Consider the following 25,625-nt stretch of genomic DNA (forward strand, 5'->3'; position numbering starts at 1 on the left):
TAGCAAGGTTTCAGGATACAAAGTCAATATACAAAAATAAATTGTATTTTTATATAGTAGTAATTGATCATTGAAATTAAAAATACAATATCTGTTAAGACAGGGTCCCACATCATGAAATACTAGCAAATAAATTTAACAAAATGTGTCACACAACATGTATGCTGAAAATCACAAAACATCACTGGGAGAAATTAAATAAAACCTAAAGAAATAGTGAAATACACCATGTTGATGGATCAGGACACTCAGTATTTTTAAGATGTCAATTTTCCCCCAAATTAGCTATAGATTCAGTCCAATCCCAACCAAAGTTCAAACTGGTTCTAAAATTAAATGCAAGTGAAAATAACTAACATAATTTCCAGATTTACTGGGAAGCTAAAGTGATCAAAACACTGTATAATAACTGTCAATCTTTTGTTACCACCTCTGATTGGAGGTCATAATTAGAATGCTTTCGTCACCCCTAGAGAGTAAAAGAACAGGGAAACCCGGCATGCTGCAGTCCACAGGGTCGCTAAGAGCTGGGCATGACTGAACAATGGACAACAGAGATAATGAAAGATTCCACTCTTGGTTTCTTTCAGTGCATGTGTGGTTTCATTTGTAAAATTTATATCTCTGATACATTTGAAAATTTTACTATGTATTTGGGTGACGTATAGGTCCAGTTCCTCTTTTCCCAGTAATATAAAATGCCACCTTTTATTATACATTAATACCCATGTTTACCATGTTGCCTTTAATTTTTTAACAAATGTACATTTTTCTGTCTGAGTTGACAATTAACTTGTTTTTATAATCTACCTTTTCACTCAAAACAAGAATTCCATTTCTCCTATCCTTACACTTTTCTGTGCTCACTCCTTACTACCCAAGTTTTGAAATCATCTGGTTTTCTGGTTGTAATTTGGTTTTGCCTTAGCTTTGTTTCTTTGTTCGCTTTGTTTTTAATATTGTGTCTCCTATTAATTCAGAGTGATTTCTTGCCAATCACATAAAATATCACAAGAACTTTATCAGCAGTTTTTCAGCATTAGTTATACAGTACATGGGCACTTTTGCCCATCACTGCTTCGTGTAGACAATCTGTTCCTATATTGTATTCATTTTTGTTTTTCTAGACCTACAGCGTAACCTCAAGTCACTTCTCTGAAAACCTTTAGTGAGTGGTGAGTTTCAGTAATCCTTTTGACACTTTCAGTATTCCCTATGCAGTGAAGAGTCTTGCTGCAGAATATTTTCATTGCACTGAAATACTATTTTTAGGGCACTGATTTCACTTTTTTCTTTGTAGGTAGTTTGGTTTTTGCTTTCCCTTGTCCTTTGAAGCTCATAAACTTGCTAAGAATTGACCAGACCTTCTCTATTTCATTTATACGGATTTGCATTCATATAATCAGTTCAATTCAGTTGCTCAGTCGTGTCCAACTCTTGGTGACCCCATGGACTGCAGCACACCAGGCTTCCCTGTCCATCACCAACTCCCAAAGCCTTCTCAAACTCATGTCCATAGAGTCGGTAATGTCATTTCATTGTAAAAACTCAGATCTTTTTTTCAGCACAAAGAAATTTTCATCAAATTAAATGTTTATTTCTTCTTTGTTCTTTGCTTTTAGAACTTCTTGCTAGCCATTAGTCTTCTTATCTATCCTTCATTTTCTCGTAATGAATCACTTCACTCAACCTGCCTATTGGTTTATTCATAGTCTTCAGCTATATCAATACTTATTTTTCTACCCTTGTATTAAATAGGATTGTCTGTTTGGCAGTTATATTTTTATTCTGATTATTAACTTTTTATAGCAGCCTGTCTCCTTTTTTTTCCTGCAGAGAGATAATGTATCTCAAAACTTTCCAATGATATACAATATTTATTTAGGACCTTCTCCAGTTATCACTTATTTTGGAGGGAGTTGGTTTTCCCTTTGTTTAGATTGGTGCTTATATTTCATGCTATTAATTTTCATCAAATATTTTTGATTTCTGTTTAAGTGTTAAATGGCATTGAATTTCTAGATTGGTCATTATTGGTTACTGAAGTACATTTTCTCAGGACAAATGATAACCCCTGTTGTTTTTGTTTTCTTGATCTTCTCTTTCACTTATGTGCAGTTCCAGATTCTTCTTTTTCTTAGGTTTCTGATCAATCTGATTTTGTTTGGTTTATCTTTCCTATTAATACCTCCTGTCCCAGTTTGCTGACTGCACCCTTCTTGAAATCTAGTACTATCATGGTTTTATTCTTTTTTATGTAACTTTTGTTTCATTTCAAAACAGAGAGGGACAGGAAAAGTCAAAATCCACTTCAAGTTTTTTAATGAAACAATCATTTGTCTTCCCCTGCACATAAGTCGTGGCTGTTGGAAATAACAGACGAAATGACGATGTCCCAGCCTCATCAGTGAGCAGGACCTCACCTAGGGTCCTGCTGATGAAGCCTACTATTGACACAGTGTCTGGGTCTCAACTTGGCACATTCAGTGTTTCTCATTTTGCTGTAACAAGCTAGTGTATAAACCTTAATGCCAGTGTAGATCACCTGACTACACTTGTAAGACAGTTAATTGCTTGAAATTTATAAGCAGAACTCATTATAAGAACTAAAACATTTTGTACTTAATTTTGTATGTATAATCTTTGTATATATTTAATTTGCTGATTTTATTATATATATATTATTAATATATATTAATATTAATTGGGTTTCCCTGGTATCTTAGATGGTAAAGAATCCTCCTGCAATGTGGAAGACCTGGGCTCAATCCCTGGGTTGGGAAGATCCCCTGGAGGAAGGCATGACAACCCACTCCAGTATTCTTGCATGGAGAATCCCCATGGACAGAAGAGCCTGGTGGGCTACAGTCCATGGAGTCACAAAGAGTCAGACACAACTGAGTGACTAAGCACAAATTATTATTAATTATATACAATAATAATTTTATTTATTAATAGACAATATTATATACAATATAATACAATTATACATTGTATTATATATTGTATTGTATTTTATATATTGTAGATTATATATGCAAATATATTCTATACAATGCAAGTATCTATATACCATAATTATATTATTATTAATATATATAATAAAATCAGCAAATTAAAGATATACTAAGATGTTGCTGGAGAAATATAAATGCCACAAAAAATAGACCACCCTGGCTGCTCTATAAAGAAAGAATGACTTCTTTCTTTAGGCAAATGATCACTAGAAGCAATATTGTAATCACAAGGTTGTCTGGTGATTTTGGAATCAGAGCAAAAACAGCTGGATGAGTGGTTTTAATGTTAGTGCTTCAAGGAGCTGGAGAGCCATCTTGTAGGGTGATGCCTTTATCTTCAGGAAAGGTTTGGGCCTACTAAGAGGACTGTAGTTTCCCCATCAGTTAATTACAGCTCTGCCAACCACAGAGAGTACAACACAAATACTACAGACATGCCACTACCTGACTCCCCTTTTTCAGTGTTTCCTTACAGCTGCCTCTGACCATACAGTCACACAATCAGTGAGAGGGGCTTAACCAGCTCTGGGATCTCAAGCTTATAGAGAGAGATCACTCTACCTCGTCACCTTCATAATCCCACTATCTGGGGCTGAATCCCCATTTTGGGGTTATAGGAGTCCTGAAGCCTTATAGGAGTTTGTTACCCTTAGATTAGAAACAGTTGAGGTTTCCCCAGTGGCTCAGCAGGTAAAGAATCTGCCTGCAATGCAGGAGATGCAGGTTCAATCCCTGGGTCAGAAACATCCCCTGGAGGAGGAAACGGCAACCCACTCCAATATTTGTGCCTGGAGAATCCCATGGACAGAGGAGCCTAGTGGGCTCCATCCAAAGGGTTGCAAAGAGTCAAACACAGCTGAGCATGCGCACACACAGAGACAGAAACAGTTGGTGATGAGAAGAGCCTTATAGCATGGATATGTGTCGCTCCTGTTGGGCCAGAATGAATGTATGGAATTCTGGGTGTAGACAGTCAGTCCTCTTGTGTTCAAGTAACAAGAGGGTCCTACAAGAGTTGAGGCCAGTCAGCTCCTTGCCCAGCCTTTTGGGATACTAGTGGTTCTTCACTCGAGCCACTAACGAGAACTCAGCTGTTTGCTTTATTTGCAGAAAGCTAGTGGCAGGAAATTATAAATAAGCCCCCTTAGCAGAATGAAACCATGATTTCTCCTTCAGTTCTTCATATAGTGCTTAAAAGACTGAACAGACACTTAAATCCAGACTATTTAAGATACAGTATTGAGTAAACCCAGCAGGACTTCTTTCAAGATTTTCTTTGACAGGTTAATACACAGAGAAGGATAGAGCAGGATCAATCTGTGGAGGCCCTCTGTCTTCCCTCCAACAAGTCTCCGCACCCAGGGAGCTCAGGTCTGTCCTAGCTCTCTCGCAAGAGCTAAAGATGATATTAGTAAGTCTGCCGCTTGCTACATGCTGGGTGCTGTGCTGAGCGCTTTGTAACAGAGAACACGTGTGTCTTTTGCAGTTGTGAGGATGATCTCTCCGAGGACAGAGATGAGCTCCTGCACGGGATTTCTGAGCTGGACATCACCAATTCGGACTGTTTCCCATCCCAGCTGCTAGTGCACGGGGCCTTAGCCTTTCCCCTGGGGCTAGATTCCTACCACGGCTGTGTCATAGCGGCTGCCCGCTACGGCCGGGGCCGGGTGGTCGTGACCGGCCACAAGGTCCTATTCACCGTGGGTAAACTGGGCCCCTTCTTGCTCAACGCCGTCCGCTGGCTGGACGCGGGCCGCAGAGGCAAGATCGTGGTGCAGACGGAGCTGAGGACTCTGAGTGGGCTGCTCGCCGTGGGGGGCATAGACACCAGCATTGAGCCCAATCTGACCAGCGATGCCAGTGTCTACTGCTTTGAGCCCGTGAGTGATGTAGGAGTCAAGGAGCTGCAGGAGTTTGTAGCCGAAGGCGGGGGCCTGTTTGTCGGAGCCCAGGCCTGGTGGTGGGCCTTCAAGAACCCAGGCGTATCCCCTTTGGCGCGGTTCCCAGGAAACCTCCTCCTCAACCCCTTTGGCATTAGCATCACCAGCCAAAGCCTCAACCCGGGGCCCTTTCGTACTCCCAAGGCGGGGATAAGGACCTACCATTTCCGCTCCACCCTGGCCGAGTTCCAGGTTATCATGGGCAGGAAGAGAGGGAACGTGGAGAAGGGCTGGTTGGCCAAGCTGGGTCCAGACGGCGCGGCTTTTCTGCAAATCCCCGCAGAGGAGATCCCCGCCTACATGTCGGTGCACCGGCTTCTAAGGAAGCTGCTGAGTCGCTATCGGCTCCCGGTGGCGACCCGTGAGAATCCCGTCATCAACGACTGCTGCCGGGGTGCCATGCTCTCCCTGGCCACGGGGCTGGCTCACTCGGGAAGCGACCTGTCTCTATTAGTCCCCGAAATTGAAGACATGTACAGCAGCCCCTATCTGCGCCCCTCGGAATCTCCCATCACCGTGGAGGTCAACTGCAACAACCCAGGTGAGGAAGGAGGGGTAGATGGGAGCGGGGCAGGTGGGAACGTGGGGGGATGACTTCCGCAGCTCAGCTGAGGTCTCATCACCTCCGGGGCCATCTCCAGCCTCTGCCGTGCAAATCTCAATGAGGACGAGGTTGGGGTTTTAGGGAATGCTTGGAAAATGAGAGCCAGGGAGGCAGAGCTGCTGGAGGGACTCTGGGAGCAGGCTTCAGATGGAATTGTGTCGGGTAGGATAACGCCTGCTCTTCCCTGACTCTTGGCAGGCACCAGGTACTGCTGGATGAGCACCGGGCTCTACATACCCGGAAGGCAAATTATTGAGGTCTCCCTGCCTGAAGCTGCCGCCTCTGCTGACCTGAAGGTAAGGCATGCCCCATCCCCCCACATAACACAGAAGCCAGATGCTCCTGCTTTCATAGTCGGCATCTTATTCAATCCTCCTACACACCCTACTGGCAATGTTGTCCTTTAGTCTCTCAGTCGTGTCCGACTCTTTGCGACCCCATGGACTGTAGCCCACCAGGCGCCTCTGTCTATGGAATTTTCCAGGAAAGATGACTGGAGTGGGTTGCATTTTCCTCCCCAGTTGGCAATAGAGGGCATGTACTTCTGCCCCTTTAGTTCCTTAGGATGAAACAGCTAAGGGGCAGAACATCTAACTGATTGATTTAAATGTATGGATTTGATACATTTCAGAGCCCCAGGGCTCAGCCCTGACCAACTTCTGGCTCAAGTCTTGTGCTTTTTTAGCTTAAATGTCACAGGTGGGAAGAAGAAAGATACCAGATGGATGGTGCCCTAAAATACAGTGGCATCTAGTAAATCTCAGTTCACATTTCATCCCGTGTACATCTCACACGGAAGCATGAGGTGCTACACACTCAGGCTTCTTCCCTGGGACGTCACACACTTGCCCAGTCCGCTCCGGCTCTGTCACTTTCACACACACACACACACACACATCCTATTTGCAAAATTCAGATACCGTCCTGCTCTGTCCCCCTTGAGGGTCATTGTGATGGTTAGCATCTATTTTGTGCCTGTATGTATCCTGGAACTTGTTTAGCATAAACCCTGGAAAACAGTCCCAGGAAACCTCTGAGGACAGGGGTCACTCCACTGGCCCAGGAACAGGGGCCTTGGAGAACAGGAAGAACGGAATCAATCCTTTACTGCATCAGCCAGTCACACTGCTTCCTCCTGGGCCTTCTCTCTGGTCAGAAGGCAGGATGCCCTCTGCCCATTCCCAAAGCCAGATTCACTCCCAGGGAACAGCCCAGCCTAGGATTCTCTGTTACAGAGACACCAAGGGGACTCTGTATGGGAGTGGCTCTCCCCAGAATTAGCATCTGCGTTATACCTGGTGCCCCTCTGGTCTGCGTCTCAGCAGGACCCTTAATAGAGCTGTTTGACCCCTTGCCAGTAGATTAACAGAGTCTGTTCCATACAACCTTGAGGGATGGTACAATTTCATGGGTTTCGAACACAGGGCTTACAAATGGTGGGATGCTTGGACTTAGCTGGGGTTCCTGGACCCATGACCCTTCCTGTCCCCCTGTCCTGGGCACTTTCCCCTTCCGCCCACACGTGCCCCAGGGTCACACGCCTCGGGGATCTCTCTGCTCCAGATACAGATTGGCTGCCACACCGATGACCTGACCAGGGCCAGCAAGCTGTTCCGAGGCCCCCTGGTGATTAACCGCTGCTGCCTGGACAAACCCACCAAGTCCATCACCTGCCTCTGGGGGGGCCTCCTGTACATCATCGTGCCTCAGAGCAGCAAGCTGGGCACCGTGCCCGTCACCGTTAAGGGAGCTGTGCGTGCTCCCTACTACAAGCTAGGTGAGTGGATGCCTTGGAGCAAACCCCAAAGCACAGGGAGAGCTGGGGGTGAGGAGGCCCTCTGGGGCTGCCTGGTGTAGGAAGAGAGAGAGGTTTGGACTGGCAGAGGGAAGGGAGGTCTGCTGCTTTAGATTTGAGGCCAAGGAGATAAAGACCAAACCACATCACATCCCTGGGGCCTTTGTAGAAGAAGGTTAGAGGGGTATGTGGTTATTGATGGCCTTGGTGTTCTCCTCCTGGAGGGGTTCAGGCGGTATGCATTCATGGGAGGGACTTGGGAAAGTGAGTTTCAAGCCCTGTGGCCTGTCTTCCAGGGGAGACAACCCAGGAGGAGTGGAAGCGGCAGATCCAGGAGAACCCAGGTCCCTGGGGAGAGCTGGCCACAGACAACATCATCCTGACGGTGCCAACCGCGAACCTCCGCACCCTGGAGAACCCCGAGCCGCTGCTTCGCCTCTGGGATGAGGTGATGCAGGCCGTGGCCCGACTGGGGGCCGAGCCCTTCCCGCTGCGTCTGCCTCAGAGGATCGTTGCAGACGTGCAGATCTCAGTTGGTGAGTGCCTGGGGCAAATCTCTGTGCACGCTGCCCCCTCAGGGCCTTGCTTTGTCAGGTGGCGCTAGTGGGAAAGAACCAGCCTGCCAAGGCAGGAGACTCAAGAGACGCGGGTTTGATCCCTGGGTTGGGAAGATTCCCCTAGAGGAGGAAAAGGCAATCTGCTCCAATATTCTTGCCTGGAAAATTTCATGGACAGAAGAGCCTGGTGGGCTACAGTCCATGGGGTCGCAAAGAGTTGGACATGACGGAAGTGACTTAGCACATGCGATGTAATCCTTGCTATTTAAATAGAAAGGGAAAAAATACATTAAAAAGGAGACTTGGCTGTCTCCCCCAGCAAAACATCAGAAACCCCCTAAGTGTCCAACAGTTACAGGATGGTTAAGTAATGTACTTTCGATGGACGCTAGGAAGACATTTAAAGAGATATTTTGATGGCATAGGAAAATATGATGAGATTAGTTAGTGAAAGTCGCTCAGTTGTATTCAACTCTTTGTGACCCCATGGACTGTAGCCTACCAGGCTCCTCTGTCCATGGGATTCTCCAGGCAAGAATACTGGAGTGGGTAACCTATCCCTTCTCCAGGGGATCTTCTCAACCCAGGGATCAAACCCAGGTGTCTAGCATTGCAGGCGGATTCTTTACTGTCTGAGCCACCAGGGAAGCGTTATGTGGCACATAAAAAGCAGGCCCTAGAACCATATGTACATGAGTCTGAGCAAACTCCGGGAGATGGTGAAGGACAGGGAAGCCTGGCATGCTGCAGCCCATGGGGTCACAAAGAGTCGGACTCGACTGAGTGACTGAACAACACACAACTGTATGTACACAGTATGTTAAAATGTGTAACAGTTTTAGTCAGCATGTCAAGAGATCTTATCCAACAGTGGAAATGGTGCAGACCATAAGGGCTGGGCTTTCACAGGCATTCGTCAGGGGACTTTAGGGAGTGGAGAAAGATAGCAGAGGGCCTCTTCCTGGGTCACAGGGGTTGGGAGAAAGCATTGAATAAAGGGCTATTTGCCAGTGGGTCAGGAGGCCTGAAAAATGAAGAGCGTGTGAAAATTAAAGAACCACAGAAATCGCCTCTGGACTCTAGTACGCCCTTGGCGTACTCAGATGATCACTGTAAAGAGGTGCCAGCCTGGACAGCTCCACGTGTAAATATTGAAAAGGGGAACCACTAGTTCTTAATTTTGAGGAGAAGAGTATAATGACGGGTCCACGTGGACAGGGCACTCTCAGAGAAGCAGAAAAAAATTGAATAGTAACGTGAACAGTGATCCCAAACCTGCCTCCATATCTATAGCCAGTTAGAGTGAGGACGAAAGCACTCTTACAGAATGAGGAGATAAGGAGAAAAGCCTGGAAGGGTCTGGGTTTGCCTTTCTGAGCATTCTGGGTGTTTGGGGAGACACAGTACAGAGGAGAATTAGGTGGGTGGGGAGCGCCCTGACCCTCTCCTCCCCCTCCTGCCTTTCCCAGGTTGGATGCACGCAGGCTACCCCATCATGTGCCACCTGGAGTCGGTGCAGGAGCTCATCAATGAGAAACTCATCAGAACCAAGGGGCTCTGGGGCCCCGTGCACGAGCTGGGCCGCAACCAGCAGCGGCAGGAGTGGGAGTTCCCCCCGCACACCACCGAGGCCACCTGCAACCTGTGGTGTGTCTACGTGCACGAGACGGTCCTGGGCATCCCTCGAGGACGAGCCAACATTGCTCTGTGGCCCCCGGTTCGGGAGAAGAGAGTCCGAATTTACCTGGGCAAGGGTCCCAATGTGAAAAACTGGAATGCGTGGACGGCCCTGGAGACGTACTTACAGGTACTGGGTCAGCATCGGGGGGGTGCGGTGGGAGCCCCACTGGTGGGGGGACCCTGGGCAGACAATATCATGGTGCCCGGGGGTCACCTCTCACTAATCTGCCCCTCACCCGCAGGCTGCGGGAGGCTCTGACAAAGTCCAGGGGTGAAGGTTCTGGTGGATGATACCCCCAGAGCATCCCTTTGCACCACCCGAAAGCGGACGTAATTGCATCAGCCGCACCATTCACCCTGGGATTGTGAAGAGATTTATGAGAGTAGGCAGCAAGCTCTGGGAGATAGTGAAGGACAGGGAAGCCTGGCGTGCTGCACTCCATGGGGTCGCAAAGAGTCGGACACAAGTGAGCGACTGAACAGTAACAGAAAGTGGTAAGAAAAGTTAAAAACGGTAGAGGCAAAGGTAATACTACAAATATAGCTACTGTCACGGCTCTAAACCCAGGCATACCTGAGACTGCAACCAAACTGCTGTCTGAATAGCTCCGTGAAGCCAGCCACACTTCCGTGGGCATACATACGCATACACAATGTGTGGGATAGGAGCTGTTTTTTTTTTTTTTCCCTAGGTGGGTAAACTGTCTTCTCATTATGACTCGTCTGTGCCTCAGTTTCCATGTTATAAGCAAGCCATGATTCCTCACTGGACTGGACGTGGGGGTGGCCCCTGCCTTTCAGTTATCACCCAGCACCCAGTTCCAGCCCCTCAGTCCCTGGATCCGGTCCCAGCTCACTAAGGAGGGTTTTAGCACCTTGGATCCTGGAACTCAGCCTCAGGCCAACCGCACCCTCTTCTGGTCCCTGCACCTGCTCGAGTTCTCACTGTTGATCCCCTCCACCACGAAAATGACAGGGAGGCTGCCAAGAGACTGCTGTAACCCTGGGTTTGGAGAGAACTTCCTCCTCGGTGAAGTTGAGTTGAGGTTGGAACTGCTAATGTCCCTCTGAGCTCTAATGGCGGTTCCAATGGCACCGAGATGGCAGTCTTTACCTAAAATTCTGCCTTACTCTTAACTCTAGAGACCCAGACTATAGATGGTTCAGCAGGTTAAGAATCCGCCTGCAGTGCAGGGGACACAGGAGATGTGGGTTTACTCCTTGAATTGGGAAGATCCCCTGCAGAAGGAAATGGAAACTCCCTCCAAGTATTCTTGCCTGGGAAATCCCATGGACAGAGGAGCCTGGCAGGCTACAGTCCACGGGGTCACAAAGAGTCGGACACAACTGAACACAGGACACACACAGATTATATATTGTCCTCTGCTTCTCCTGGACTCACTGTTTTTCCTAAAGACCATTTGGTCACCTTGCAAATTGATAGAGACCTCCTGTTAGTGCAGATTATGTCAGGGTCGCGGTGGCAGTCCCCAGGTTGTGGGGGTTTAACTTTACAACTGTGAGAGACAATGGATTTTTGCACTTCAGCCAATTTCAAATCTTCATGTAATAGCCTATTACTACTTTCATAGTCTAGTGAGACAGATGAATAATGATGTTGGTGGTAAATCCTGATATTAATCAGTGCGGTTTTGACCACTGGACTGTCATTCATTGAGGATCTGCTTTGTGTTGAGCCCTGTGCTGGCTCAGAGACCCTTCTCATCATCAGAATACGAAAGTAGCCCACGAGGCGAGCAGGTGAAAGAGGAGAGGGTCAGTGATGGGTATGAAGCTGAGGTTTAAGGGGTTGAAGGCACACTCAGAGTGTTCGGTAGGTCTTTTGCCAATCAGATGTCTCAACCTGCTTGCTCCTTGTCTTTCCAGCTCCAGGAGGCCTTTGGGTGGGAGCCGTTCATCCGTCTCTTCACCGAGTACAGGAACCAGACCAACTTGCCCACAGACAACGTCGACAAGATGAATCTGTGGGTGAAAATGTTCTCCCACCAAGTGCAGAAGAATCTGGCTCCGTTCTTTGAGGCCTGGGCCTGGCCGATCCAGAAGGAAGTGGCAACCAGCCTGGCCTATCTGCCTGAATGGAAGGAAAATATAATGAAATTGTACCTCCTCACACAGATGTAAGGAGTGCCCAGCGAGGTGGCAGGTAGAGAGGTTTGGGGAGGTAGGCAGAGATGGGGATTCACTCCTCGACCTCTGTCTCTTAGTTCTAGCCTTGCCCTCTCAGCTCATTGCCCCTGGATCCTAGTAGCATCTCCGGGGTTGGGTTAAGGACATAAAGTGGAATCAGAAATCCTCAGGAGCGTGGCCTTCCATTTATGAGCTCGTTCCTCTGCTCTCGGCTATCAGAGTCCCTCCTGACCCTGTGCTGGGCCAGTGCTGAGAGCTTTGGCCTCTGTTTCTGTGGGTCACTATCACCCTGAGGACTCCCTGGGACTTAATTTGTTTTTATCATTTTCCCCCAAACCTGACCATAGAACTCAATGGAAACACTAATTGACCATGATATTCAGACAGCTCCCTGAGAACTCATATATTTTGTATCTTGAGTAGTTTTCCAAAAGCTTTGAAAAGCCATCTAGTGCCATTTGAAGAGCCCATATAACCAGGGTTAGCTCTTGGGAAAGTCGTTTTATCTCTGAACTCCCATTTCGTTGCGTGTGGGGTGAGGGTAAAGATCCCTGCCTCACGGGGTTGCAAGGAAGACCTAGGCGGGTGACTCTGAGGAGTGTGGACACTGGGCATGCACTCGAAGGGGTGGTTTTCTTTCGTGCTGGTCCACATTCGCTGCCCGCAGCCCAGGAGTTAGGATTGTCTCTCACAGTTGGCCCCCTGCACCCAAGTCCTGGGTCTTTCACCAGTTAGTTATAAGACTTTGGGCAAGCTCCTCAACTTCTCTGTGACTCAATTTCCCCTTCTACAAAGTGGGATCTATTTCATAGGACTATTGTGAGGATTAAATTTTAGTACCTCTAAAAGTGACTGTACCTGGCAGTTAGTAGGCGCTGAGAAAATGCCAGCAGCCACTGTTCGTATCAGTTAACTCCCATCAGTTTAGACCAGGGCTTCACTTTGCGATGGCATTTTTACAAATGCAATGAATTAATCCTGCTCCACCCTACCCTCTACGCAGACTCAGAGGATTCTGGTACACTGCCCTATGCTCTAAAGGCAGGTCTCTGTATTCACGATGGGGATTTTCAAAGCTGCCTGGGGTTCGGTCTCCTTCAATTCCATCTCTCCAGTACAATCCCTTCTTTGATTAAGCATGGAAATCACTTGAAAAGCCAGAACGAGACCGTGAGGATGTTTGTGCTTAGCAAACAAGGAGCAGTGGTGGTGTTTGTGTTTCCGTAGTGACACAGCTTCCTATTGCTGTTTGGCAGACAAAGTCTGTGTGCAAATAGAAATCTTTACTCTGGAATAAGATAACTGGATGTGGCTGACCCAGATTTTATTTATTTATAATGCATTCAGAGATTTTCTTAGCTTTTCTTCCAATCTTTCTGAGAACCTCAAAATTCTTTGTAGTTTCAGCTAGAGCTGGGGCTTCAGGATAAAAGCTGTGTGCATCCAGCCAGTTTTCCTTCCTTCGTCTTTTGATTTAGTTGCTTTAAGACACTGTTTTATTTGCTTTATTAAGAATTGGGTGGAAGCACAGACAACAGGATTTGACATAGATGGTATTTTTCTTTGGATTCTTTTATTGTGTCATTTCTCAATACTAGAATTATTTTCCCTTCTCAAATATCTATCATATGGATTCTTTAAACATAGATGCTGAATATTCATTCAGCACTTAAAGTAACTGCTGTCAATTAGTGGGCTGTTGTGTATGTGCCAAGGATAGGTTGTTTCATTTAATCCTCACAATAATCTTATGGAATGGAAATTTACAGCCCCCATTTTACAAATGCATGAACTAGACTTTATGGAGATTGAGTACATTGCCTAAGTCTTTATTGCGAGTCAGTGATAGATTTGGGATTTGAACCCAGGCATTCTGATTACAGAATGAGTGTTAGTAACTACAGTGCTTTGAACAAGCAAATAGATGAGTAAATGAAGAAATGAAGCAGCAAATAGAAGGACCTTTATGTCCTTACTTGCCAGCACTTTGGCTGCATGTACTTGCTTCCCAGTGGACAGTGCTGGGACGATCCTTTTAATATCAGCCCAGTCATCTGGGTTCTGGGATCGTCAGGTTTCAGTCCTCCCTAGGGCACCATGAAAGTGCTCTACTAGCTTATTGGATTTTCAGTGACTGGCTATTGTGGGGTAAAGCATCTTGACTCCCAAGTGTCCCAGACCTGCTGTGTTCTCAGAAAGAAAATTAGATCCTCAGTCATTTAGAATTATTTTTATATTGATTCTTACCCTCTTTAATCCATTCTCAGCAGTATAGCCCCGGGGACCTTTTTACAAATGGCAAGTTATCCATGTCACTGCCCTGTCTAAAAGCTTCCGGCGGGACTTTGAATTTAAGATGATGAACTGAACATGTAAGTTTACTTCCCTCCCTCCCCAGGCCCCACTGAAACTGAAGTCAAGAAACATAAAAGAGAATTGACTCATCTCAGCAAAGAAAACTGAAGGAATTTGGTTGTAAGTGAAGAAGATCTCAGCACATTCCTGGAAGAGAGAAAGTGGAAGGCAGCATAATGAAAGAGTGCAGCCCCTTGCAGGCAGAATATAAGCTGGTCTGGACACATAACCCCAAAGGGACTTGGGTGCCTGAAAAGTCTATTTACTAAAGAATTATGTCAGTTGTGAAATTGACTCCCCTCCCATTCTACCCCAACCTGTGTGCACAGAACACAGGCAACCCACCATTGGTTTCAAGTCTGTTGTTATTGTGGTTGTTCTGTTGGTGTTGTTTGTGTAAAGGAATCGAAGAAACTGCTTGAGGAGAGGTAGGAGTTGGTGCTCCAAAGTAAATTTCTCTTTTATGGAAATAAATGAGCCCCTAGCCTATTAGCTAATTCTCTGCTGACAGCCAAGATCCCTACTCAAGTAACCAAGTGCTTTCAGTCACAGAAAGACATCCTGCAGAAGCAGACAGACCACACAACTGCAGAGGGAGCCCAAGCAACTCTATAAAAAACTGTCATATTGATTCTTCAGTGAAAATAGTCGGCTAGGAATTCCCAGACATTGAGCCTTAGGGGGAGTGGTTGGGGAAGGGACCAGGAAAGCAGCATGGATTCAAGAGATTTGAAAAATATAACAAATTCTGGGGGAAACAGAGTTAACTTGGGAAAAATGATTTAAAATATCTGTATCTTTGGAGAGATGTGAGGTGCATCTGTAAGGTTAAAAACAGGATGCTACAAAGGGAAAACCTTGAAAAGAAGAAGAAACCCTTAAACTGAAATAAGGCTGCCAAAAATATTTAGTAGACAGACTCTAAGATAAAATTGAGGGAATCTTCCCAGATGTGGAGCAAAAGGAAATAGGAAATATAAAGAGAGGGGGGAAAAAAGACATAGACAATCAGTATCTAACTGTTAGGAGTGTCTAGAAGAGAGAACATAGAAAATGTTGTGAAGATAAAAACAATTGAACAGAAATAACTAAGTCTCCAAATTGAGAAGACTCCCATACAACCTACATCTAGACACATGTGAAATTTTGGAATGTTAAGGATGGAGCAAAGATATTGGAAGTACCAAGAGAAAAGATAAAGTTAGGTCATCATGATTAGCTCAACGAAAAAGGGATGAGAAATAGATTGGGAGATTTTTCACCAGCAACACAATGATATAGGCCAATAGAGGAACGTCTTCACATACAGAAGATCTCTGTACCCAAAATTCCATAGCAAGCCAAATGAAGGAAATTTTCTGACATGCAAGTTTTCAGAACATCTACCTTCTTTGCACTTGGAAAGGAAGTTCTCTCTCACCTGCTAAGGAAGATCTGCAGCAAAATGAAGATGAAAATCAGGAAAGAGGAAGAAATGGAAACCAGAAGACAGTGAATCTCACCCAGGATGTCTCACTCCAGAGTGACCATTATTCAACAGGAAGACTCACTCTAGAGTGACCATTAGCCAACAGGAAGACTCACTCTAGAGTGACCATTAGCCAACGGGAAGACTCACTCTAGAGTGACCATTAGCCAAGAGACCCATTTCAGATGAGAGTGCATGGTCTCAGACTCTCTGATTCTGTGCCATAGACATTATCCTTGAGAAGGTGGAATGTTTAAGAAATGGAGGAGATGCATTCTTTAATAAACACAAAGGAAAACAAAACAAAAACATGTTAAATTCAAGTCCAATTATGAGATAATGATAACAAAAATTACTCATGAAATGTAAGAAGAGACTGGATTTGTCATTGGCGGTAGGTATATTTCATTTCAAGTGACATAGGAATCATGACATTGGATATGTTTGGAAGAAAATATCCTAGCTTCTACTTTGCTGTTGTTTAGTCGGTAAGTTGAGTACAACTCTTTGTGACCCCGTGGACTGTAGCCCGCCAGGCCCCTCTGTCCATGGGATTTCCCAGGCAAGAATATTGGGGTGGGTTTCCATTTCCTTCTCCAGGGGATCTTCCCAATCCTGGGATCAAACCCAGGTCTCCTGCAGTGGCAGGCAGATTCTTTACTGCTGAGCCACCAACTCTCAGTAAACAGTATTTACAAAGCCAAAATAATGTAGATACTATTTATTGGTATTCAGTGCTCTGATCAGCCTGTAAACAAAACATGAGAGGCCTAATCTTTTATCCAGAAATGAAACTGAAAGTAACCTATCTTATAAAGGGAAAAAGAAAGCAGAAAGAGGTTGAGAATTCATTGAGGGAAGAGTGGTGGAGAGAAGTGTAGAATTACTTGTCCATTCAAAATGGGGGTGAAAAGTCTACAGTTAATGGGACAAGGACTAAAGGATTAGTTACTGTTCAAAATTATAAATTAAACCAATAGAAGCATTAAAAGTGCATCTATCAAAAAATTGGGAAAGGATAGGCAGATGAAAGGTGGGAATAGCATAAGTTAAATCCTTATCTTTTGTAATGGGGAATTATTAAAGATGGTCTAAAGTTAATAAGTCAAGAAATTATTGTTCAAACATATTATTTAATGTTAGGAAGTTAGTTAACAGAATATCTAAAAATAGAAATTGTTAAATGCATCACCTCTAGGGTATGGGACTAGTATTAAAAGGGTGGAGTGGGAAACTGTGTTTTTCATTTTAAGTCCTTCTGTACTATTTAATTTTTTACCTTGTGCATGTATTACTCTGATAAATTTTTAATAAACTCAAATAAAAATCCTTCCATGGCTACATATTGACTAAGATACAATCCAATCAAAACCCTTAAAATGGCTTATAAGGCCCTCAAGTAACTGGATCCATCCAAGGTGTCCAAGCTCATCACGTCTGCCCATCACTCTCTAGTTCTAACCACACTAAGTAACCTCCAATTATTCAGACACACTTCCTCTTGCCTTGCTTCTACAGGTGTTCTACAGAAAACAAAGCCTGTCCCTGACTCACCGTGTGTCTGCTGATTAAGTACCTGTTAAGTGAATGAATGTTCAACAGGGTGCTCATGAAAATCGCCAACATGTGTTCTTTCTCAAGAAGGTACATGATGTTTGTCTCTTAATCTAGGAGCATTTCAAGACCCTGATGTAAGCTTTCCTGAACTATCGTTTGATGGTTTTGATAAGTTTTAGTTGTATATGAGACCAGATGATATCAGAGGATTTCTATTCATCTGTCAGTCTCCTTGGCATGTTCTTTGCCTTGTTGCCTCAACATTACAATTGATTTTCAGCTGTTTTTTCTCTGTTCAGTTCAGTCGCTCAGTCATGTCTGACTCTTTGCAACCCCATGGACTGCAGCATGCCAGGCTTCCCTGTCCATCACCAACTCCTGGAGCTTACTCAAACTCAGTTCCGTTGAGTTGGTGATGCCATCCAATCATCTCATCCTCTTTCATCCCCTTCCTGCCCTCAATCTCTCCCAGCATCAGGATCTTTTCAAATGAGTCAGCTCTTCGCATCAGGTGGCCAAAGTATTGGAGCTTTTAGCATCAGCATTAGTCCTTCCAATGAATATTCAGGACTGATTTCCTTTAGGATGGACTGGTTGGATCTCCTTGCTGTTCAAGGGACTCTCAAGAGTCTTCTCCAACACCACAGTTCAAGAGCATCAATTCTTTGGCATTCAGCTTTCTTTATGGTCCAACTCTTACATCCATACGTGACTACTGGATCCCTGCAGTTGAGAGAAACAGTCAACCATCCAGTGGACACCTTTGGGCTCCCAAGTTTCATGTCTACTGCCATGCCTAGTCTCTTGGTGGCTCTTCCTTCTTCATCGTTAACTTTCTTCTACCATCTACCTTTCAAGGCCAACTGGAGCACTCTAATGAGTACTGACCTTACTGCCAGTCTTCAGCAGCTGCATGTATTGGAAATCCTTCTTATTCATATTTCCTCTTCATAATATCACTCTCTGATTTACCTACTCGCTAAACCAATGTCCTCACTCAAGGTCACAGCCTCCCTAATGTACATACTTAACAGGCCAGTAAGTAATCAAATACTGCCCTGAGTGCGTGCTATCCCTTCAGTCGTGTCCGACTCTGCGACCCTGTGGACTGTAGTCCACCAGGCTCCTCTGTCCACGGGATTCTCCAGGAAAGAATACTGGAGTGGGTTGCCATGGCCTCCTTCAGGAAATCTCCTAGACCCAGGGATTGAACTTGCATCTCCTGCCTTGGCAGATGGGTTCTTTACCAGTAGCACCACCTTGCTGACAAAAGTAACACTTTCAGGACTCGTTCATGCCTGTGTTCTTTACTCCTCCAAAGATTTTGGACCCCTGTTTGGCTTCCATTTTGAAACAGATTTCTTTCACTGATGCACATGATTGGAGTCAGTCTTCCAAGTGCTGTCGAGAAGGGGTGGGGTGATCCTAAACTTCTCAGACATCTAGCTACACAAACACAATTCCACTTCTAATTCCAGAGAGTTATAGAAACGTCACTTATTTGGATTCTTGTGATTTCAATGCTATGAAGAGAAGCATTTCTTTGAAAGGAAATCTTGGGCAGTATAAGTTATTTCCAATGTTCAAGTGTCACGTTAGGTGGTTGGCTTCATAGGTCTCATTATATCAGAAATAAATAAGTAAAATACAAATAAGGTATGCATTGACCAGTGATGACAGTGTCAGGAGCTAAGGATTGTGTTAATACAAGTATGTATACCTGGAGGCCATCAGAAAGTTAACTCCATTCATCTGCACTATATAGGAACTCATATATAATTATTTAAGAAATATGTGCATGAAGGCATTAAACATTTCTTTGTATGAACTGCCTAAATTTGGACATGAAATACACTTTCACAGATTGCCAAAGCATTTAGAATAATTTGAGAACTGAGACAGTGCTGACAGTGTGGAAAGAAAGGCAAAATGATCAAGGTGGCAGTATAAAAACATTCAAATTAAGAAGAGGACCCAGAGAAATAGAAGATCCTCCCCTCCTCATCGACAATATAGCAGCCTGTACCTATGCCCACTCCTACTATCTGTGAAGTCTCTGTGATTTAAACAGGAGCCAATATAAGCCCATATGAATTTCACAAATAGACCAAAGAGAATATGAAAACCTTTATAGCTCTGAGTTCAGGCTGGCCACCTGTCAAGATGGCCAGCAAACTTTAGCTTCATTGCTTTAAATAAATTGTTGAGTACAGCTAGACAAAAGTGCGGTGTGGCAAAAAAATGAGAAACACTCAAGAAAGTTACAGCAGGGATCAGGGGACCAACGCCACGACGGGGTGAAGACGCCCAAACTGATCTCAAGTCTGCTTTATTATGCTTTCTGAGACTTGCTTGTATGTGTTTACGTGAGCATAGCAGGACAGGTGGCCTTCAATGATAAGCCCGTGCAGTTAACATTTAACATTTTCATATCCCTGTTTTTCTGCCTCAAGGACAAAGACCCAGTAAATCTCTATGTGCCTCCCAGCCGCCACAGCTAGGAACCGTCTGTTGATGGCTTTCCATCCCCAGGCCCACGTCCTGCTTTCAAGATGTTTTTTGTTCCTTCTTGGATTCCTTCAGGAGTTGCATACTGAGCCATGTCCTCTCAGCAAGATTGTTTAATTCTTTTCTCATGCCTTTTAGTAGGCCGGTCTCCTACAATAAATATGCAGGAAGAAACTTGCCCTTGGAAATAGACCATGCTGTAATTTGAATGTGTGCATACTCAAGTTGCTCAGTCTGAGCAACCCTATGGATTGTAGCCATAGGGTCCTATGGACTATAACCCACCAGGCTCCTCTGTCCATGGGATTTTCCAAGCAAGACTACTGGAATGGGTAGCCATTTCCTCCTCCAGGAGATTTTCTCAATCCAGGGATCGAACGTGAGTCTCCTGCATAGCAGGCAGATTCTTTACCTTTGAGCCACCAGGGAAGCCCCATAATTTGAATAGAAGTTATCATACATTTACTACAGAAAGAAAAATGTAGTGGATGAGTCTTTCTTAAATACTCTCAAGCTGATGACTTTGCCCTTTACTCAGAATACAACACAATTTTAATAAATAAACGAGCATTTTAATGTTAGGAGATACAACCACTTCTATTAGCCTGGGTCCTCCAAGAGGCAGAAGCCAGATAAGGTCAGGTATACAGGAGGTTTATTAAGGTTTATTCATGGAAACACTTGTGAGAGAAAATAGAAAGGGAGCCAGAGGAGACTGGAAGGGCCATCAGACTGTGATGTCCTTGTAACCTCAGTGAAGGAGAGAGTGAAAGAAGGAAGGACTTACATTGCAGTGCAGGTCTCAGAAAGTTTTGTCAAGGCCTCTGGAGAGTCCTTGAGCAAAAGTCACCTGCCAAATAACGCCCCATGTCTCCTTAGTGTGCACACTCAGTTGCTAAGTTGTATCAGGCAGATCTTTTACCCCTGAGCTACCTGGGAAACCCCTCTCCTTAGTATCCCCACCATAATTAATCACTGGCCAGCAGAAGCTCCTGGGCAGTGTGGCCTTGGCGCCGAGGATTCTAGAACACATCAGCTGGGGCCGTCTGTCAACTGCATACCCGCTCCCTGCAGTTGGAGAGCTGAGCCGTGCATTTTCACCGCCATCAAAGCACTTGTTCTTAAAACAGCCATGGACACCTGTTCTGGATCATTTCATTGACTTAATTAACCTCCCCAGTGACTCATACCAGTAAATGCACATAGGTGGATTCATCCATCTTTCTTCCTAAATTAGAGTGTGCCTAATCCTTCCCAAATCCTTGAGGCCCTTCAGGGAAAGAATACATGGGACCATGTTAAATTTAACTCATAACCAAAAATAATCGAAGCAGGAGGCCAGTGACTAGCATTATTAATGCTAGCCCGTAGTTGGAAAGCACATGCGGGAAACTGGAATTACTGCGAAGATTTTTTTCCTCTCTTTGACAGAAATGGACTGACGTGCCACTAGTAACAATGACAATACTGATTTGTGTACAGTTACTGTATATGCTAGACAATGTGTACAATTACTGTATATGCTAGGCAATGAAGTATTATATTACTTATAACCCACAAACAGCCAGTCGCTGCAGTGCAAAGGGTATGTACTAGCATGCTTGGCTTGAGTTAATTCATATCTAACCTTGGAACTGGAACTAGCTTCATATCCCCCTGAATCTCATAGGGAAGAGGTGGATTATCTGAATAAATTTGGAATTGGGTTAGAAAGGACAAGTGAGGTGAAGTAGGAGATAGATGTTGAGGAGGAAACCTCAGTGTTTCCTACATGACATTTCTTAAAAACCTTTTCCTAGAAACTGGAAAGTACAATCCAAACCCATTATCATACCAGCCAAAATCGCTTAAAACCTGGCCCAGCTCTGTAGAGCTACCACTTTGGATATGTCTTGTTAACAAGCTTCCCTCACCATGAACATTTTCTCTTTTTCAAACTAAGCTTTCCACACTCATACCTTCATGCTGTGGATTATGACAGCTTCACATTGTAATGCACATTTTTCCAAAGCTAAGTTTTAGTGTTACCTCTGGAAGTTCTTTTCTGATACCCTGATTAGAAATAATTGCTTCTTCCTTTCTGTTCCCTTGCACTTAATTTGCAGCCAATTCAGCACCTAGATAAATCCATCTGATACCGTAGTTTCCTGTCTTCTCCCCTCCCTAGATTTACTGACCACAGCATCCTCTCCATCTCCTAGAGTGTACCACAGAATATGTGCCCAGTGAGAATATGCTGACTTTCATGGACCAGTTTCTGTGTTCTCCTGGGTGGGAGGAAGGGCCTGAGGGTCCTCACCTTCACATGACTTAGTTGGACCCACGCTGGTCACGATCTTTCATTTCCCAGTTTTTTAAATGGACCCTTATGTTCTTCCCGTGTCACTTCATTTCCATTCTTCAAGCAGCCTTGCTCCCAAATGGTAGATGGTGGGCCTGCTTCTTCTGCTGTCTGACCCTGGAAAACCAGCTTTGTTTGAAACCCTTTAATCTTCTCATTCGTCCTTAAGAACAATATGGCCAAAAATATTAATAAATATTACTTCACCATAAAGACTGAGGCTGCTGTAAGTAGAAACTAGTTAAAACTTAAGAGAACAAACTCACAAAAGAGACCTTGAACTCAGCACTGACATGAAACTTGCCTGACCACCCTCAGTGTCCAATTCCCACTTTGCTTCCCAAAGCTCAGTTGTTTCCTGGTATGAGATCAAGAGCTCAACTAACCCCGCTTTACATCTGGTTTCCACTCTGAAATATTCAGAAATTCCCATCTGTCTTATCTGATCATCTTCCTTGTATAGGCTTCTGCATGTTCTTTCTTTCTGAAACCTGATTGCATTTGGTTCTCTACCAAATAGGTCTCTACTAGCGACAAAAGACTTATTTACTCACTAATTCATCAGACATTTCTTGAACATTCACTATATACATGTTTACTCAACATACACTTATGTATTCATTAAGATACTACATACCAGAAATGAAACAGACTCAATAGTGGGCAAAAAAAGACAGACTTTACACTCAGCATACAAGCCTATGAGAAAGACTGTTAATCAAATGATTATACAAATGAATGTAAAATCACAGCCTGGATAAGATCTAAGAAGCACACGTATTTAGTGTAGGCATATCAGAAGTAGGATTTAGTATAGTCTGGAGATTAGGAAAGTCTTTTTCTAAGGAAGTGATGACCGAACTAAGATAAGAAAAAAGGAGTCATTTTCTACAAAAAGGAGATTGCACTTTGGTAGGAGGAAGTTTTGCAACTCAGTCAGTTCACTCAGTAGTGCCCAAGTCTTTGTGACCCCTGGACTGTAGCCCGAAAGGCTCTTCTGTCCATGAAAATTCTCCAGGCAAGAATATTGGAGTGGGTTGCCATTCCCTTATTCAGCCATAAAATAGAATGAAGTCTTGTCACTTTCAACAACATGGATGGACCTAGAGGGTATTAAACTAACTAAAATAAATTAGACAAGAAAGACAAATATTGTATGATTTCACTTATATGAGGAACTGAAAAAGCAAAACAAATAAACGTAACTAAACCAAAAAAGAGTCATAGATACAGAGAACAAACAGGTGGTTGCCAGAGGGGAGAGGGGGTATGTGGGGGAATAGGTGAGGGAGATTGAGAGATACAAACTTTTAGTTACAAAATAAATGAGTCACAGGTATGAAATGTACAGCATGAGGAATATGGTCAATAATTATGTAATATCTTTCTACAGTAACAGATGACAACTAGATTTATCAAGGTGATTATTTTAAATGTAGGCGTGTGTGCGTGATAAGTGGCTTCAGTCGTGTCCAACTCTTTGCAACCCTGTGGACTGTATCCCACCCAGCTCCTCTGTCCATGGAATTCTCCCCGCAAGAGTACTGGAGTGGATTGCCATGCCCTCCTCCAGATGATCTTCCTAAACTAGGGATCAAACCCACGCCTCTTTCATCTCCCGCATTAGCAGGCGGGCTCTTAACTGCTAGCACCGCCTGGGAAGTCAGGTGGCAGGTACCAAATACTGTAACTTTCCTTAAATCACTATGTTATATACAAACTACCATGATGTTGTGGATCATTTACAACTTCAAAAACAAACAAAGTCATAGAGAAAGAGATCAGGTTCATGGTTACCAGAGGCCAGGTATGGGAAGAGGGCAAATTGGATGAAGGCAGTCACAAGGCACAAACTCCCAGTTATAACACAAATAAGATATAACGTACAATATGATAAAGATAATAAACATGCTATACCTTATGTACGAAGGTTGTTCAGAGAGTAAATCCTAACTGTTCTCATCATACAGGAAAAAAAAAATTCTATTTCTTTAATTTTCCATCTATATGAGATAACGGATGTTCACTAAATTTATTGTGATAATCATTTCATGACATATATAAATCAAATCATATGTTGCACACGCTAAACTTACATAGCACTGTACATCAGTTATATATCAATAAAACCGAAAGAAAAATAAAAACTATATTTAAAAAAGAACTACAGTAGATAAAAAGTATTCTCCATTCCCAAATATCCTAGAGATAATCATGGTTATCAAGTTCTTCACACACTAACACACACCCCCTGCAGCAGCAACAGCTGCGTATCTATATAAAAGCTTTTTCTAATAACATTAACAAGATAATACTACACACACTAACCAACACATTTTATTTTTTAAGATTCTTTTATGAGGACCATTTTTAAAGTCTTTTATTGAATCTGTTACTTCTGTCATATGTTTTGGGTTTTTACACTGTGAGTCATGAGAGGTCTTAGTTCCCCATCCAGGGATGGAACTCCCACCCCCTACATTGGAAAGTGGAGTCTGAACCACTGGATTGCCGGGCAAGTCCCATAACCAAAACATTTTAAACATTAAGCTTTTCAACATTTGCATACAAGTACTTGCAGATTTACTCTATTTCTTTTAACAGTAGGAAAGGGTTCCACTTGTCAGTTACAGATTGACACTTGCCATCAGCTCTTGCCATCCACCTCTTCAAGGATTAAATCATGTGCTGCTACAGCTGCTGATTTTCAACACCCCCTGAAGGAGTTCAGGGTGGCGAGCAGAAATAAGGCATTCTGTGCTCCTGGAAAACTGGCAGGACAAGTCTTCAGATAGTGAGATATTTTCAGGAGCCGATTTTATGAGCCCAATTCTTGTATCTCCTCATCTCTAGAAAAGCACTAAAATCCTTTGTGATGATGCTTGTTTCTCGTGACTAGCAGAAGCTTCACGAGACCACCAAAGCTTTCTACAAAAAATATGTGCTGGACTGCATGTACTTGCTTGCCCTTTACCAGAATCACATACATTCTGTCCTTCCCCTCTACCTCTTTGGAACAGTTTCTCAGAGCTATCTGAGGTGCTGCGTCCCAGGCTGCAGTGCTCATACTGCTCCAAATAAACACTTAAGTGAAAACTCTCACCGTGTGCATCTTTTTTTAGTCAACACATTGTATGATGTAGACTAATTGAACCACTAACTTACTGACAGAACTTACTGATTAGGTAATTCTGAGTTGCCTTTTGCTTAAAGAACAGGAATTTACTTCTCGTGGTTCTGGAGAGTAGAAGTCCAAGATCAAGGTCCTGGCAGGGTTCGGTTTCCCTGAGGACTCTCTCTACAGCTTAAGGCCCTCACTTTCTCGCCATGAGCTCACACGGTTTGTCCTCCCTGTGAGAGCATTCCCAATGTCTCATCCTCTTCTCACGGGGACGCCTGTCATACTGGATTAGGGATCCACCTCAATGGCCTCATTTTAATTCAGTCACCTCTTTAAAGACCTTCCCTCCAAATATGGTTACATTCTGAGGTACAGAGAATTGAGACTTCAACATGGAATTTTGGGGAAACACAATCCCACCCAAAATGAGAAGTGTTTCACAACATACTAAAATATGTACCAGCACTTCATTCCTGCTTCCCCTACTCTCAAAGAATTTAAAAAAAAAAAAAAAAACTGCTTTAAAATGCTGAA

The 25,625-nt window shown here is 44.0% G+C and overlaps 2 protein-coding genes across 6 annotated transcripts in view; both read left to right on the forward strand.

Annotated features, from left to right (window-relative positions):
- Positions 1-16,894, forward strand: part of TCAF1 (TRPM8 channel associated factor 1) — a 51,314-nt gene extending 34,420 nt beyond the window's left edge. For 3 of the 5 annotated variants that reach the window (XM_086398285.1, XM_086398286.1, XM_086398289.1), the window contains 7 exons: positions 4,504-5,498; positions 5,760-5,857; positions 7,125-7,338; positions 7,653-7,892; positions 9,383-9,720; positions 11,481-11,731; positions 14,140-16,894. In XM_086398285.1, coding sequence (XP_086254411.1) covers positions 4,504-5,498; positions 5,760-5,857; positions 7,125-7,338; positions 7,653-7,892; positions 9,383-9,720; positions 11,481-11,731; positions 14,140-14,149 — 2,146 coding nt within the window. In that variant the 3' untranslated portion in view covers positions 14,150-16,894. Of the gene's footprint in view, positions 1-4,503; positions 5,499-5,759; positions 5,858-7,124; positions 7,339-7,652; positions 7,893-9,382; positions 9,721-11,480; positions 11,758-14,139 lie in introns of all 5 variants that reach the window. The other 2 variants (XM_086398288.1, XM_086398287.1) reach the window with 1 other exon arrangement.
- A 219-nt stretch (positions 16,895-17,113) lies between these two features.
- LOC147373573 (TRPM8 channel-associated factor 2) overlaps positions 17,114-25,625 on the forward strand; it is a 34,608-nt gene continuing 26,096 nt past the window's right edge. The window contains exon 1 of the mRNA XM_086398294.1: positions 17,114-17,208. The gene's annotated coding sequence lies outside the window, so the exon portion shown is untranslated. The remainder of the gene's footprint in view (positions 17,209-25,625) is intronic.

Source organism: Bos grunniens, chromosome 4 (genome assembly GCF_055505025.1).
Source record: "Bos grunniens cultivar Pamir isolate PY7600 chromosome 4, Bosgru_T2T1.0, whole genome shotgun sequence".
NCBI lineage: Eukaryota > Metazoa > Chordata > Mammalia > Artiodactyla > Bovidae > Bos > Bos grunniens.